The 16,762-nt window shown below is 45.6% G+C and overlaps 1 protein-coding gene across 1 annotated transcript in view; it reads left to right on the top strand.

The window, feature by feature from the left end:
- oxct1a (3-oxoacid CoA transferase 1a) overlaps positions 1-16,762 on the top strand; it is a 332,821-nt gene that overhangs the window by 282,737 nt on the left and 33,322 nt on the right. Inside the window, exon 15 of the mRNA XM_084322619.1 lies at positions 2,579-2,659. Coding sequence (XP_084178745.1) covers positions 2,579-2,659 — 81 coding nt within the window. The remainder of the gene's footprint in view (positions 1-2,578; positions 2,660-16,762) is intronic.

Here is a 16,762-nt window from a genome sequence, read left to right as displayed (position 1 = left end):
TTTTGCAATGGGCTGCCCAGAGTCTCAAAAGAGACCAACACGGAGCTGGAGGGTCCTCTAACTGCAGAGGAAGTGGGCGTGGCATTGCAGGGCATGAAGGGAGGGAAGGCCCCTGGGATCGATGGACTCCCACCAGAGTTTTATAGAGCGTTCTGGACTGAGTTGGAAGGGGATATTTTGGACGTTTTTAATGAAAGTTTTAAAGACTCCTTTTTGCCTCAGAGCTGCAGGAGGGCAGTTCTGGCTCTGCTGCCAAAGAAAGGTGATCTTCAGGAGATAAAGAATTGGCGTCCTGTGGCGCTGCTATGCTCAGATTACAATCTGCTTTCTAAAGCTCTGGCCAATAGACTGAGGAAGGTGATGGACCAGGTCATCCACAAAACACAAACATACTGTGTGCCCGGCAGGTCTATTGTTGACAATGTGTCACTGATTCGGGATCTTTTGGAAGTCTCTGATTCATTAGGCTTAAATGTTGGTCTGGTTTCTTTGGATCAAGAAAAGGCATTTGACCGGGTTGAGCACCGTTACCTGTGGAAGGTCTTAGAGAGGTTCGGCCTCAGCCCTGGTTTCATTGCTAAGATTATGGTTTTGTATGAGAACGCTGACAGTGTGCTGAAAATTAATGGTGGATTGTGTAAACCTTTTAAAACCACTCGGGGCATAAGGCAAGGATGTTCGATGTCTGGCATGCTTTACACACTTGCTATTGAACCAATGCTGCACAATATCCGGTCACGTATTGATGGGATGGTTTTACCTGATTTTAATGCATATTTTTATTTGTCTGCATATGCTATGGCTTTTACCACATATGTCATACAGAGGAAGGGTATTGATAATTAATAACTTGGTGGCATCAACACTTTGGCACAAATTACAATGTATGGAGCCCCCTGCTGGGCTATTATCAAAAATACAGTCCATCATGGTAAATTTCTTCTGGGATAGTTTGCATTGGGTCCCACAGAGTGTGCTGCCGAAAGAGGAGGGAGGGCAGGGACTGATTCACCTGGAGAGTAGGAAAGCGGCTTTCAGGTTACAATTCATCCAGCGCTATATTGCAGGAAGGGATGAGGATGTGGTATGGAAACCGGTAATGAGCACCATTTTAAGGAAAATACAAGGTTTGAAATTTGATGCGTCTTTGTTTTTGTTGGAATGTCATTTTATACGTTTATGTGATTTGACTCCATTTTATCAAGGACTTTTTAAAACATGGACTCTGTTTAAATGGAGCAGAACGGAACCCACAAGTTCACTGTTTTGGCTACTGGAGGAGCCTTTAATCTATGGGGCCCGATTGGACATTCAGAATGAAAGCAGAATTGGTCTCACCCAGCGTTTAGTTTCAGCTGGGGCAGTAAAGCTGAAACAAATAGTGGATGCAGCGAGCCCAGGACTTCGTAACACAGAGGAAGTGTCCTCTCTGATGGGTCTGAGGTCGGGTCGCCAAACCAGGAACTTTTTGAATGCGTGGACTGAAAGACTGAGTAATCAGGAGTGGGACATGTTACGGGACTATCTAAGTGGAACAGACATTCCTGATGCAGGAGATCCTTTTCCTGAACTGAGTCCCCAAATAGATCAAACTGGACTGATGGGACCATTGTTGGATTACAAAAATGTTGGATCTACAGACTTGTACATGTTGAGTGGGAAGGCAATGTAATACTGTGTGCACGCTCTAAACAAAAAAATGCTGAGTTGGAAAACAGACACTGTGGAGAGAGAAACTGAATGTGCAGGAGGAATGTAAACCAGTATGGAGGGTGTTATATAAAGCACCACTAAACAAGAGGTCAGGAGACTTGCAGTGGTGGATACTGAAGGGAGCAGTGGCAGTCAATAGCTTTGTCTCCAAGTTAAATCCAACAGTATCTAACAACTGTCCTTTTTGTCAAGTACCAGAGTCTGTTTTCCACTGTTTTTTGGAGTGTAAAAGAATTGAAGTACTTTTTGAGGTTGTAGAATCTGTGTTTGTCAAATGTGGGGAGAGTTGGAGTAAAATTGCTTTTATTTTTGGTGCTGGTTATAAAAGGACAAATGCAATGCAATGGGAGCTGTTGAACTTTGTAGTGGGACAGGCAAAATTGTCAATTTACAAAAGTCGGAAAAATCAAATTGAATATGGTTCAGGTGGGGAGTTGTTGCCATTGTTTAAGGCTTTGGTACAAGCTCGAATTACAGTGGATTTTCGGTTTTATTTACTCATGAATGATTTTGAGGGTTTTTTGACGCGTTGGTGCTTCAATGAAGCTCTTTGTTCGGTTGTTGATAAGCAGCTCTGTTTTAACCCCTTGTTTCTGTGAGGATTTAAATAGTGTCTATGTATGAATATGTTTAATTGACAAATGAAAAAAAATCTTTTATTTATTGGAAATAAAGGTTCTTAAAAATCAAATCTCTCTCTCTCTGTCTCTCTCTCTGTCTCTCGCTCTCTCTCTGTCTGTCTGTCTGTCTCCCTTTCTCTCTCTCTCTCTCTCTCTGTCTCTCTCTCTCTCTCTCTCTCTGTATGTCTGTCTGTCTGTCTCTCTCTCTCTCTCTCTCTCTCTCTCTCTCTTCCCCCCCCCCCCAGGGTGGGAAACACAAGATCCTGGAGAGCTGCAACCTCCCCCTGACAGGGAAGCAGTGTGTGGATCGCATCATCACTGAGAAGGTACGGGTGACAGCCAGGGAAGCTAATAGAAAACTAATGACAATCAACAAAGATGATTAATTCAGTAATTACAACTACAGAGTCATTGATCAGAAGAATCCAGAGTCCTGCAGATTGCTAATTAGTATATACTAGTGCAGTATAGTATATACTATGTAGGTCATTTAGTGCTGACCTGGGATCAGACTGCTTGATCTTAAGTCTTATTACGTGTCTGCCGGGGCGACAGTGGCTCAGGAGGTAGAGCGCTCGTCTGGTAGTCGGAAGGTTCCCGGTTCGATTCCCGCTCCTCCCGGGCAGCGTGTCGATGTATCCTTGAGCAAGATACTTAACCCCTAACTGCTCCCGATGAGCAGGTTGGCACCTTGCATGGTTGCATCCGCCGTCTGTGTGTTCCACTCAGGGGTGATGTAGTGTGCAGTAACTAATTGTACTTGTAGGGCTGTCAACGAATATTCTATATTGAAATTGATAATCGACTTGTAAAACATTTAAAAAATTATAATTATTATATTAGATTGTGAAAATAACAGCCCCCGGTGGGCGGTTGTTAGTGGTTAACATACCGTTGTATTCGTTTGGTACACTACACATCCGTTCGGTACGCGTGTAGTCTTTTACCAACGCACTTGCAGTTCCGCGTTCGGGGTCCGCGATCTGATTGGCCAGTGATGTTTCTCTCAGAGCCAATCGTGTTACGCCTATTTCTGCCTCGAACAGCCTGCTAGCTAGCTAACGCCTAGTTCTATCACTGGTTAAGCTTGGCGACTCTTTCGAAGTTGGTTAAGGTTAGAGTTTGGAATCAGGGCTGGTGGTCTATCGCCCTGCTCTAAACCAAACTCTAACCTTAACCAACTTCGAAAGAGTCGCCAAGCTTAACCAGTGATAGAACTAGGGGATTGGCTCTGAGAGAAACGTCACTGGCCAATCAGATCGTGGAAAACTGCAAGTGCGTTGGTAAAAGACTACACGTGTTCGGTACGGTACACACTGAAACAGTTCGGTACGGATACGTGTACCTTTACACCCCTACTAATTAGTATATAGTATAGTATAATATAATATATATATAGTATATTTTACTGTAGACGGCAGCCGACTCGTCACACCAGACGTCCACCATCCATCTCTAACTGACATGTGTGTTAATTAACGTTAGGTTATGACTATAACCAAGTTCTGTTAGTTAGGGGCGATGCTTGGCATCGCTACTGCACTATCTCGCGTACGTGCACGCGTACTGAATAAACCACAAATGTACCTCTAATACCAGTATTAGTCTGACCACACCCCTCATCAGCTTACCTTCATAAGCAGGTGTGTGGTCACCTGCTCTCCTCCTTCCCAAGCTTTCACCACAAGGTGAGGACAAGGGCTGCAGCGGCCGTCCGATGCCAAGCATCGCCCCTAACTAACAGAACTTGGTTATAGTCATAACCTAACGTTCTGTATCGTTAGTGGCTTAGCTTGGCATCGCTACTGCACAAGGGAGGCCAAGCGGAGCCACTTGGCTGACAAATACACCCCGCTGACAGCCCCCCAAAACCATCAGAACAGGGAGGGCCGAGCCCCCCCGACCCCCCCTAATGGAGGGTAGCCCCCCTATTAGGGACGTCACGGGAGGGCGACGGACCCGACCGTGCGAAGAGGCACTCAAGCAACTCAACGCACAGGGTGAGCAGACCGTGGCTTGACCCCACGACTACACACACGCACAACCCGCATGCCACCCGGGAACGAACGGAGGAACAACCTCGTTACTGCCCCCAGAATCACGGGGTCAAGGGCAAACCCAACCCCGTGGCAAGGCCGTAGCAGCGGAGCACGAAGGAAGACCCAGACCCACCAAAAGGACTGGACTCCCTAGAATGGGGGCCCGGAGAAGTCCATGATGCCAGCATCAAGACCCCACCAGGTGGGCACGTAGTGCCCCGCCCCCCACATCGCCAGCGTATTCGGACAAAGGCCCCTCAGTTACTGCACCTGGTATTCCCAGGCGGAACCAACCAGGCCAGAACCTGCCCAGCTTCCGAGATCGGACGAGATCGGGCGTGTTCAGGTCGGTATGGCCGTAAGCCGAGCGGGCCCCGTCCCCCCAATAGTACACCGCCTGGCACACTGACCCTGCAGAATAGGCAGTCAGCATGGCCGTAAGCACACAAAAAAGGTTAACCAACGGAAGCAGGCAGCGCACCGGGGAAAAACCAGGCAACAGGCTGTTAACCCTAGCCTGGAGACTGCGGACGAGACAGGCGCCAGAGGGGACAGCTGAACACAGCCGCCCCGGCGGAAGGAGCGTAAGCTGGCGGTGTTGCATGACCAAGCCTCCATTCAACAACCCCCACCCAGAGGGGTCGAGGCAGAGAAGGCTGACACGATTGGCAGACGTCATGAACGTGCAGGGGCACCCTCAAACGGTGAACCCGGGAGTTGACACTGCTCCAACACACCAGGGAATCAACCACCTCGGTGTTACCCAATGCGGTGGTTGTTCCTATAACCCCTCAAGAAAAAACTCCAAAACACACCTGCGGGTATACACCGGCTATACCGCAGTACAAGTGTTTCAGTTTCCAAAAAGGGTTAACCCAGGCCTACGGGTCGCAAACATCACTTCGGACCGGGCCTGGCGGTACGGGAAGCACAGGGTCACCAGAGGAGGTCAAAAAACCACCCCCACAGGCCCCTCTTCGCCATGCGTGAGAGAGGAGCGAAAAACAATGGAGAACCAGCCCCTAAGCACACCGTACCTGGTATTCCCCGGCGGTCTCCCAACCAAGTACTAACCAGGACCAACCTGTGTAGCGGCCGAGATCCGACGAGATCGAGCGCGTACAGAATGGCATGGCTGTAAGCCATGACGACAGTGCTGAGTAAAAACATACCCAACCAGGGTCTCCATAGCGCTTAACCCTGTGACACCCAGACCGACCTGGCATTTTTCCCCCTGAAAAAAGCCCAAGTCCCTCAGGGTACCAGAACAGCAGATCTGCATCCCTGGCGGACAACGGGTTCAACTGATCTGGACCAGCGTGACCAGAACCAGTCCCGTGCCCTAACCACGCCGACATGCCTACTCCAGGAGAAGGGCAGATATGCGTGTTGATCTTAACATGCAAAGAAGGCGCCACCCAGACGTTCGGACGAACCGCGCCTGGTGGCCCACCCCAAGGGCGTGAGACCCCACTACATATGTTCAGATCCATCCCGTCATCATCCCCCAGACATGAACGAGAATCCGTCGACAACCCACCCAGGTCATGGGATGTGGTCGTCGGAAGAGGAAAAACCCCCATCTCAGTTGCTTTATAAAAACGCCGTTTCAACCACAAGCAACCAAGGCGTGCCAGTCAATCGCCTGTTTACAGCGAGCTAGCACTATACGTGCGTCGGGACACACCCCCATCAACGAACAGGCTATTTAGACCTGTCATCGAATCCCCAAGGCGCCCAGGGGAACGACAAGAGGGGTGTGACACTCCCTAACTCCAACACTTCTGGAATAGAAAGAAGGAAGCATCAACAGTATGTATCCCAGTCTACACAGCCGGGGTAAAAAATGGTCACATTTTTACATCCCACCACCCTCCCATAGGAAAGAGACGGGGATCCCCAGAGAGACTTCCCACGCGAGCTGTACAGATTGAAAAGAATATATTGTACCCTGAGCCATGTAAAAAACTGGTTTTAGGGCCTCCGGGGAAGAGGCACTGAACCCATACACACTCAACAAACGAATTGAATCGAATATACATACAATAGAAAAGGACCCTTCTAGAGGGTCCACTCACTTTGACAATCTGAGGAGGAAGGCTCTGTACTCTGATGGAGGCTTCCTCACATGGAAGAAGGAGTCCGAACTCACAGAAGGCCTGAATAGGCGCTTGGTGAGGAGGAGCCCTGACCACCCCCCCTGAAAACAGATCCATCACATGGACCTGAACAGCACACGGAAGTCCTACCAACAGAGACGCGCACGGTGACGTACTCTATGGCGGGGGAATTCCTGCGGTGCACACGCCCAATATACCAGGCCGTGGGACCAGGAACTCCCTCCCCCCCCCCCCCCCCCCCCCCCGTAACGTGCCGAACCGCCACGTGACGGGAACCTTGAAGGACAGGGGGTGTACCCCTGACCGACAGAACAATGGGGAGAGGAAAGGTTACCAGTTCACCCCTTTACGACCCCACACCCATGATACGACGTAACGACAAAAAGAGAATATGACACAGTCATAGTCAGCTCTATGAAGCGTTTCACAGCTCCACACAGCGCATGAGCTAACCTGCTATCTGATTTTTACTAAGGAAAAACACAGAATAGAGAGGGCTCTAAGAACCCCGGTCCAACATACACATGTGCTTCTGTGGCCAGTACAACCCAGTTGTAGGTCACATGACACACACAACCCATCACCTACAAAAAATGGCAAAAACACTCAACAGAGGAACGCCGTTTTTTTCACAATGAGAGAATACATCATTCTTGATTAGTATCGACCACAGGCCTTGCTAAGCACACATGACAGCAACCAAACCAATTTCCCTTTAGGAAATAAGTTTCTCCAGCAGATTTAGCACAACCTCAGCAATCAAGCTAAGAGTTACATCGTATCCCTACCACACAAAAGACACAATTAATGCACAACATGTCTGATAGGAGGTGATAAAGTCCCCAGGGAACCGGGGGGGAAAAACACAATCCTCCTATTTTACCCTCAATACGGCCAGTTAAAACAGGAAAACCTGTTAATGTGTGAACACACTGTTCATTGTCATTACAGTCTGAGAAAGAACATTCTTTTACTCACTTGTCACCAAGCATAGCTTCATAGGTTAGTTGCCTTAGTAGTGAGTACACGGTACACAAACACCATGATGTTTCTCACACAACAACCAGATCAATACATCACGATCTGCACGGAGAAGCTAACTGCCAGTGACAAAAACAGCTCACACATAACCCGCAACGTATCCTAAATGCATTGCGACAACACACGTTTTGGGAAAAAACACCGTTATTCACAATACACTTAGCAAAGTAAAACCAGAAGACGTGTTATGAGGTCTGGCCAACCCCGTACCTACCCGGAACGCAGATCAGCGAAGTGCAGTCACAAGACACCGTAGAACACAGCCAACCTGTGTTGTTCGATCCGGGCAGCGTCGCCGCTCCAACCAGTCGCTACAGTCCTCTTTGTTGACGCAATTCCCGTCCAGGCTCAGGGCAGGGTCGACGAAACATCCCCTGTCAAGGATGACGTCGCGGTCAAGAGTGTAAAACATGTTAAAATCAAAGCACGTTCAACAGAATAGCATCAAGCCAACGGCGATCAGAAGCGAGCTCCGGCGGCGCGCGAGAAGCTGAGCTACCCCGCGCCAGCCATGGCCCTAGCAGCAAGCTAACGTTTACCCAGCGACCACGACATGCTAACCCCGCAGCTAACAGCTGACTGGCTAACAGTAGGCCTTAAGCAGGCCATGCAGCGATCCCGCAGGCTAACGCAGCAGTTAACAGCTGACTGGCTAACCGTAAGCTATGAACATGTAAACAATGACATAACACTCACCCAGACAGGCCGCCGTTCTGTTTAAGAGAAAAGAGAAAACAAGACGTCAACACCGCTTCACAACGGTGAACATCCGGCGGAATCAGCACAGTACCAACTGGCCTGTGTAGCTGACTTCGAACATGAATCTGCCGCTATCGCACATTACATGCACATATCCCCTCGTGAAGGAATACTCTCATTTGGATATGAAAGATGGGGTCTTAACACGGTGACAGAGAGAATCCACTCGTCCAGAACACACAGGGATCACCAGTGTCAATGGTCGCGGCCCACTAGTTAAAACTATAATGGTCGCCAGACCAAGGCCTTCTGTCGCCTAGGCGGCTAAACAAAGGACCCTAGCCTGGGGCCGGTTTCCATAAACTTTGTCAAGTAGCCCCCATAGCACTAACAGACAAGTGGAGCCCGCCAGCAAACACTACTCACCCAACCTGGAACGCACCGCTCCTCACAACAGCGGCATGTCCGACAGTTCAGCTGTGGCCTGACAGGTTTCACCCCAACAAACACAGCAGGGAACTGCAGTTGAGAAGCATGCAGCGGCGTGCTCCCAATACGAAAACCGGTGGAGGGTTTTTAGAATGATCATCATCTTCTAGACACTCCAGTACGAAGACAATATCGCCGTATTTTCTCGAAAATAGTGAGAGAGAAAATAAAGATATGATGTCAACGTATCCTTGTTTCCCAAGCTGTTCCTAATCCAATTTCTTCCATCATGGTGTCAAGTGTGGGGATCTACCGAGGCACCTCTTCCTTGTGGTGAAAGCGAGAAGGAGGAGAGCAGGTGACCACACACCTGCTTATGAAGGTAAGCTGATGAGGGGTGTGGTCAGACTAATACTGGTATTAGAGGTACATTTGTGGTTTATTCAGTACGCGTGCACGTACGCGAGATAGTGCAGTAGCGATGCCAAGCTAAGCCACTAACGATACAGAACCGGAGACTCGGTTCATCTTAAGAACCGACTCCGGCTATAACTATCCGCTTGCCGACTTGTGTGTTTTGTGGTGCTGTTTGATTTATTTTCTTCCACGCATAGAAATGGAAGATGCGTCCTTGCTAAACTGAATTCTAGTACGAGCCAATGAAGACGTGTTCATTTACCGTCAAGTTATTTCATTTGGGGATTCATAACGGCTACTTTTTGAATTTGTAAGCAGCACACTAGTCCTCGTTGTCCGCGTTCTGAATGGGAGCGAATTGGGATTCAGATTATTTACCAGATGCAACAAGTACAATGGAATTCTTACTCCACAGCACCAAGGAATAAAGGAATTAAAAGAATAAACAATTAACATAACTAGACAATTCCGCGTGGGGGAAATTGTGAAAGTGTGGGTGACGCCTGACGCCTGTACACCGCCGGCCAACAGGAGAGGGTCTCTCGCGAGTCTCTATGACAAACGGTTCAAAAGATACAAAAAAGGTGGCGCGGCCTAAGGATCGGGGGAGTGGTCAACATAGACCAATGAAAGAGGATATCCATATTGAATGCAATGACACAACCCGCAAGTCTCTATGACAAACGGTTAAAAAGATACACAAAGGGGGAGGAGCCAAACTATGGGCATGGTCAACATAGACCAATGAAAGAGGATATCCCTACTGAGTACAATGGCACAACCCGCAAGTCTCTACGACAAACTATTACACCATTACACTATTACACTATTACACTAGCACACTATTACACTAGCACACTATTACACTATTACACTATTACACTAGCACACTATTACACACTTACACACTATTACACTATTACACTATTACACTATTACACTAGCACACTAGCACAATATTACACACTATTACACACTATTACACACTATTACACTACCACACTATTACACACTATTACACTATTACACTAGCACACTATTACACTAGTACACACTATTACACTATTACACTATTACACACTAGCACACTAGCACACTGTAGCGGCCTCTGCCTGGGTCCGCTTCTAGTGGTAGTCGGGGAGTGATTCCGTACGCGCTCCATCCAAAGAATAGTCTCCACACCTTGAGTTCCGTTATCAGATACCAACGTGATATCCGATTTATTTAGAAAATGTATGGGTTACATGGGAGAGGTGATCAAAGCGATCCTATTTCCTATAAGCGTGGTTCTAATTGTTCAAAGCGTTTCTTAAGATAAGACTATTCTAAGTGTTTCCAAAGCGTTTCCGAAGCGGTCAGAAAATATTATGCTTTTCCCGTGGCTACACCCCCACAGCTGATTCCTATCACCCATTTATGATCTCCGCCGCGCTGTGGCTGATCCACCTGACAGGTGATCCACCCACAGTACAACAGAGTCCAATCAATTGGTTACACAGATAATCATAACATTCCCATAAATCATATCCTTCTATTGGTAATAATAATGATAATAATAATAGTAATAATAATAATCCATAACAAAAACACTCAAACAGCCCTTACACCGGCCCCTAATTGTGTTTACACAATTACAAAATAAATAACATGGTCAGGTGAGTGTTCATTACGGCTGGCAATCCTTCTTTGATTCCAGTAGTAGGCACTTCGTATACTGAGCCTTTGTCATCTGGAAAGGCTTCCAGGATCCGTCCAAGCGGCCAGGGTTCCTGGGCGCTGTGTAGTCCACTATAATGGATATGATAATGTTCATTCAAAGTCCATATTCTGGTCTTCTGGACATTCCTTGTTACAAAATAACAAATCTTCATGTCGATGATTAATTCATAACTTAAAAATAGTCCATAATAAACTTAAATGCCTTAATGATGCATATTCCTTGGTCTTAATGATGCATTTTCCATTGTTTTAATGATGCATGTTCCATGGTCTTTAGTGATGCATTTTCCATTGTATTAATTGGGTATTATTGTTGTGTGATCAATACACCAATGCATCATGTTCACATTCTTGTGTTTGTGTTTCCTTTTCTCAAAGTCAAGACCTTTGCTTATTCTTGGTCAGCCTCTCCCTTACCCTACCAAAATGGGCTGAAAGGGGGGGGGCTTGAGAATCCACAATCCACCTCACTCCAGAGTTTGCCATGGTGGTGCCTTGGAATGATGATGTGAATCAAGCACCACTCATGTCGTCTTCTCTTTCCTTCTTTTATGATACACCCAGTACCAGACATGGCCATCTTTCCTGCTTAGCTCTTGAATAGGTACATTCTCTGTGCTCTTATATGCCAGTCTTCTCTCTGCTCTTAGATCTTCTAGTCTTTTCCTTGCACATAGATCCTCCAGAGTTGTCTCTGCTCTGAGATCTTCCAGACTTGTCTTTGCTCTTAGATCTTCCAGAGTTGTCTCTGCTCTGAGATCTTCCAAACTTGTATTTGCTCTTAGATCTTCCAGAGTTGTCTCTGCTCTGAGATCTTCCAGACTTGTCTTTGCTCTTAGATCCTCCAGAGTTGTCTCTGCTCTGAGATCTTCCAGAGTTGTCTCTGCTCTTAGATCTCCCAGAGTTGTCTCTGCTCTGAGATCTTCCAGACTTGTCTTTGCTCTTAGATCCTCCAGAGTTGTCTCTGCTCTGAGATCTTCCAGAGTTGTCTCTGCTCTTAGATCTCCCAGAGTTGTCTCTGCTCTGAGATCTTCCAAACTTGTATTTGCCCTTAGATCTTCCAGAGTTGTCTCTGCTCTGAGATCTTCCAGACTTGTCTTTGCTCTTAGATCCTCCAGAGTTGTCTCTGCTCTGAGATCTTCCAGACTTGTCTTTTCCATCCACCACTACTCCTTTCTTGTTCTTAGTCTTCTTGGGCTTGATGTCCTCTTCTTCATCCTGTTTACTTTTTTTGACCTTCTTGTCGTTTTTGGTCTTGATTTTCTTAGGTTTGAAGTCGATTCCTGTCACATCATCTCGCTCCCTCTTCCGAGACTTCTGGTGTTTAGGAGAGTGGTAGAGGTCTTCTTCATGCTCTGACTTCATATTCATACGTGGAGAACTGCCAAAGCCATTCTCTTCCTTCTTAATCTTGCCGTCATGGGACTTCACCTTCTCCTCCTTTCTCTTGTCCTTGTACTTGTCCATGTCTTTCTGTTTATCCGTGCCGCCATCTTTGCGCTCTGCATCCTTCCTGAGCTTATTTTGCAGGTGCGTGGAAACCGGAGTCACCTGTGGCTTGGTGGCGGCTGTCTGCTGCTGTTTCAGCTGTTGTCTTTGTTTGCCGTCAAGGGACTTCACCTTCTCCTCCTTTCTCTTGTCCTTGTACTTGTCCTTGTCCTTCTGTTTATACGTGCCGTCATCTTTGCGCTCTGCATCCTTCCTGAGCTTATTTTGCAGGTGCGTGGAAACCGGAGCCACCTGTGGCTTGGTGGCGGCTGTCTGCTGCTGTTTCAGTCTTTGCTTGCCGTCAAGGGACTTCACCTTCTTCTCTGGCTTCTTCTTCAGCTGGGCCTGGCTCACCACAGACTTCGGGGTTGGTGCCGTCTGGACCTGGTTCTTCTGCTGGTTCTGCTGAGCCTGGAGGACCAGGCTCTGGGCTAGCTTCAGCTGGTTCTGCTGTTGTTGTTGTTGTTGTTGTTGTTGTTGTTGCTGTTGCTGTTGCTGCTGCTGCTGCTGCTGCTGCTGCTGCTGTTGCTGTTGTTGCTGTTGCTGCTGTTGTTGTTGTTGCTGCTGCTGTTGCTGCTGCTGCTGCTGCTGCTGCTGTTGTTGTTGTTGTTGTTGTTGTTGCTGCTGCTGTTGTAGAGACACGAGGTAGGCCCTCTCCTGTTGAAGCTGTCTCTGCAACCGCAGAAGTTGTCGCTGCTCCTCAATCCGTCTACGCTTGTACTTCTGCTCTCTCTCCGAGTGCCTCCTCTCCTCCTCTCTTCTCAGCTGCTCTTTGGCTCCTGCAGGCTTGTCACTTGGGTTGACAGAGTCAGAGTAGTAAAGCTGTTTCTTGTCAGCCGGTCTGGCCTCCTGTTGCTGTTGCTGCTGGCTAATGAGCTGGAGCTGCTGTGAGGGTGGCTGAAATGTCTGTGGACCTTCTGAGACCTTCTCAGTCTTTAATTTAGCCTTTAGTTTAGCCTCCTGCAGCTTTAATTTAGCCTTTAATTCAGCCTTTAATTTAGCCTCCTGCAGCTTTAATTTAGCCTTTAATTCAGCCTTTAAATTAGCCTCCTGCAGCTTTAATCTATCCTCTAATTCAAAACGTTCCAGTACTTCGATTTTGGCCTTTGATGCAGCGATGTCTGTATCAATTTCAATTCTCTCCCTCTCAGCCTTTAATTCAGCTTTGGCTGAAAGTAATTCAGCTAGACTTAATTCAGCCAATTTAACTCGTCTTTGGACCACAGACTCAATTTGGCCGAGAGCTAGGGTTTGGCTTTTCTTATTTTCCTCCATCAACCAATTATCCATCTTATTAATAAATGCATTGAATACATCCATCTTCTGGCTACACCATTGTGCTGTAACATCTTCACCATCTTCCATCATAAACATCCAGTTTTGTAGAGCCTCATTAGCGACCTTAAGATCTTTGAGTGCATTATTAATTAATGCCAGGTGCGATTTTACACCTACATCCTCTAATTGCACCTTTTGTTCAATCTCATGTTGTTTGCTGGTGCAAATTGCGAGCTTCTCTTTACATGCGGCTCATAATTGTTGCAGATAATTATTATCCTCCTCTTCACCAGGGTAAGAATAAGTCATTTTCGTTAATGGTTACTGGCCAATTCGTAACACAACTTTATAATTATTTTATATTCCACAGCGCCGTGTGCGCGCGCAACGTAAGTAGTAGTCTGTATTTCATTCATAAATTCTACTCACGAACGTTCCATTGATGTCCTCGGGCTGTGATGCCGTCGTTGATCGACTCCTTCCTTTTGATCACAGCGTTCTCCAAACACAACCAGTTTCCTTCTTCTGGTTCTCTCTCTCAACAATGCTGGTTCTCTTGTCAGTCCTCTTGCGAGTCCTTTTGTCAGTTGTCACTTATTGACGCGCGCCTCTGCCTGGGTCGCTATCAAATAACCTGCGAGTCCTCTTGTCAGTTGTCACTTATTGACGCGCGCCTCTGCCTGGGTCGCTATCAAATAACCTGTGAGTCCTCTTGTCCTTGAAGCGCCTCCGACCTGGGTCGCTTCAACAAAACAGCACGTTTTCCGACTAATGCTTATTGAAGTGCGCCTCTACCTGGACTCACTTCAATAACGCATATAGTTTTCTGACTAAATGCTTATTGAAGTGCGCCTCTACCTGGACTCACTTCAATAACGCAGATAGTTTTCCGACTAATGCTTTCCTTCCTTCCTGGTATCCTCGTCATTTATTGAAGCGCGCCTCTAGCCTGGGTCGCTTCAACCTGACGAGTCCTCCTGTCACTTTATTGAAGCGTGCCTCTCCATGGGTGGCTTCAATAACAGCGTATTTTCTGACTTAATGTAGCGGCCTCTGCCTGGGTCCGCTTCTAGTGGTAGTCGGGGAGTGATTCCGTACGCGCTCCATCCAAAGAATAGTCTCCACACCTTGAGTTCCGTTATCAGATACCAACGTGATATCAGATTTATTTAAAAAATGTATGGGTTACATGGGAGAGGTGATCAAAGCGATCCTATTTCCTATAAGCGTGGTTCTAATTGTTCAAAGCGTTTCTTAAGATAAGACTATTCTAAGTGTTTCCAAAGCGTTTCCGAAGCGGTCAGAAAATATTATGCTTTCCCCGTGGCTACACCCCCACAGCTGATTCCTATCACCCATTTATGATCTCCGCCGCGCTGTGGCTGATCCACCTGACAGGTGATCCACCCACAGTACAACAGAGTCCAATCAATTGGTTACACAGATAATCATAACATTCCCATAAATCATATCCTTCTATTGGTAATAATAATAATAATAATGATAATAATAATAGTAATAATAATAATAATAATAATAATCCATAACAAAAACACTCAAATGGCCCTTACACACACTATTACACTAGCACACTATTACACACTATTACACTATTACACTAGCACACTAGCACACTATTACACTATTACACACTATTACACTATTACACTAGCACACTATTACACTATTACACTAGCACACTATTACACTATTACACACTATTACACTATTACACACTATTACACTATTACACACTATTACACACTATTACACTAGCACACTATTACACACTATTACACACTATTACACTAGCACACTATTACACACTATTACACTATTACACTAGCACACTATTACACACTATTACACTGGCACACTATTACACTATTACACTAGCACACTATTACACACTATTACACACTATTACACTATTACACACTATTACACTAGCACACTATTACACACTTACACTAGCACACTATTACACACTATTACACTAGCACACTATTACACACTATTACACTAGCACACTATTACACACTATTACACTATTACACTAGCACACTATTACACTAGCACACTATTACACTATTACACACTATTACACTAGCACACTATTACACACTATTACACACTATTACATTAACACACTATTACACTATTACACTAGCACACTATTATACTATTACACTAGCACACTTTTACACTATTACACACTATTACACTAGCACACTATTACACTATTACACACTATTACACTAGCACACTATTACACACTTTTACACACTATTACACTAGCACACTATTACACACTATTACACTATTACACTAGCACACTATTACACTATTACACTATTACACACTATTACACTAGTACACTATTACACACTATTACACTTACACTAGCACACTATTACACACTATTACACTATTACACTAGCACACTATTACACTATTACACTATTACACACTATTACACTATTACACTATTACACTATTACACTAGCACACTATTACACTATTACACACTATTACACTATTACACACTATTACACTATTACACACTATTACACACTATTACACTATTACACACTATTACACTGGCACACTATTACACTATTACACTAGCACACTATTACACACTATTACACACTATTACACTATTACACACTATTACACACTATTACACTAGCACACTATTACACTGGCACACTATTACACTATTACACTAGCACACTATTACACACTATTACACACTATTACACTATTACACTAGCACACTATTACACTAGCACACTATTACACTGGCACACTATTACACTATTACACTAGCACACTATTACACACTATTACACACTATTACACTATTACACACTATTACACTAGCACACTATTACACACTTACACTAGCACACTATTACACACTATTACACTAGCACACTATTACACACTATTACACTAGCACACTATTACACACTATTACACTAGCACACTATTACACACTATTACACTAGCACACTATTACACACTTACACTAGCACACTATTACACACTATTACACTAGCACACTATTACACACTTACACTAGCACACTATTACACACTATTACACTAGCACACTATTACACACTATTACACTAGCACACTATTACACTATTACACACTATTACACTAGCACACTATTACACACTATTACATTA

This window comes from Notolepis coatsorum (assembly GCF_963971535.1).
Source record: "Notolepis coatsorum genome assembly, chromosome: 10".
NCBI classification, from domain to species: domain Eukaryota; kingdom Metazoa; phylum Chordata; class Actinopteri; order Aulopiformes; family Paralepididae; genus Notolepis; species Notolepis coatsorum.
The sequence above is the reverse complement of the archived record's forward strand: the minus strand, read 5'-3'. Positions and strand labels throughout refer to the sequence as shown.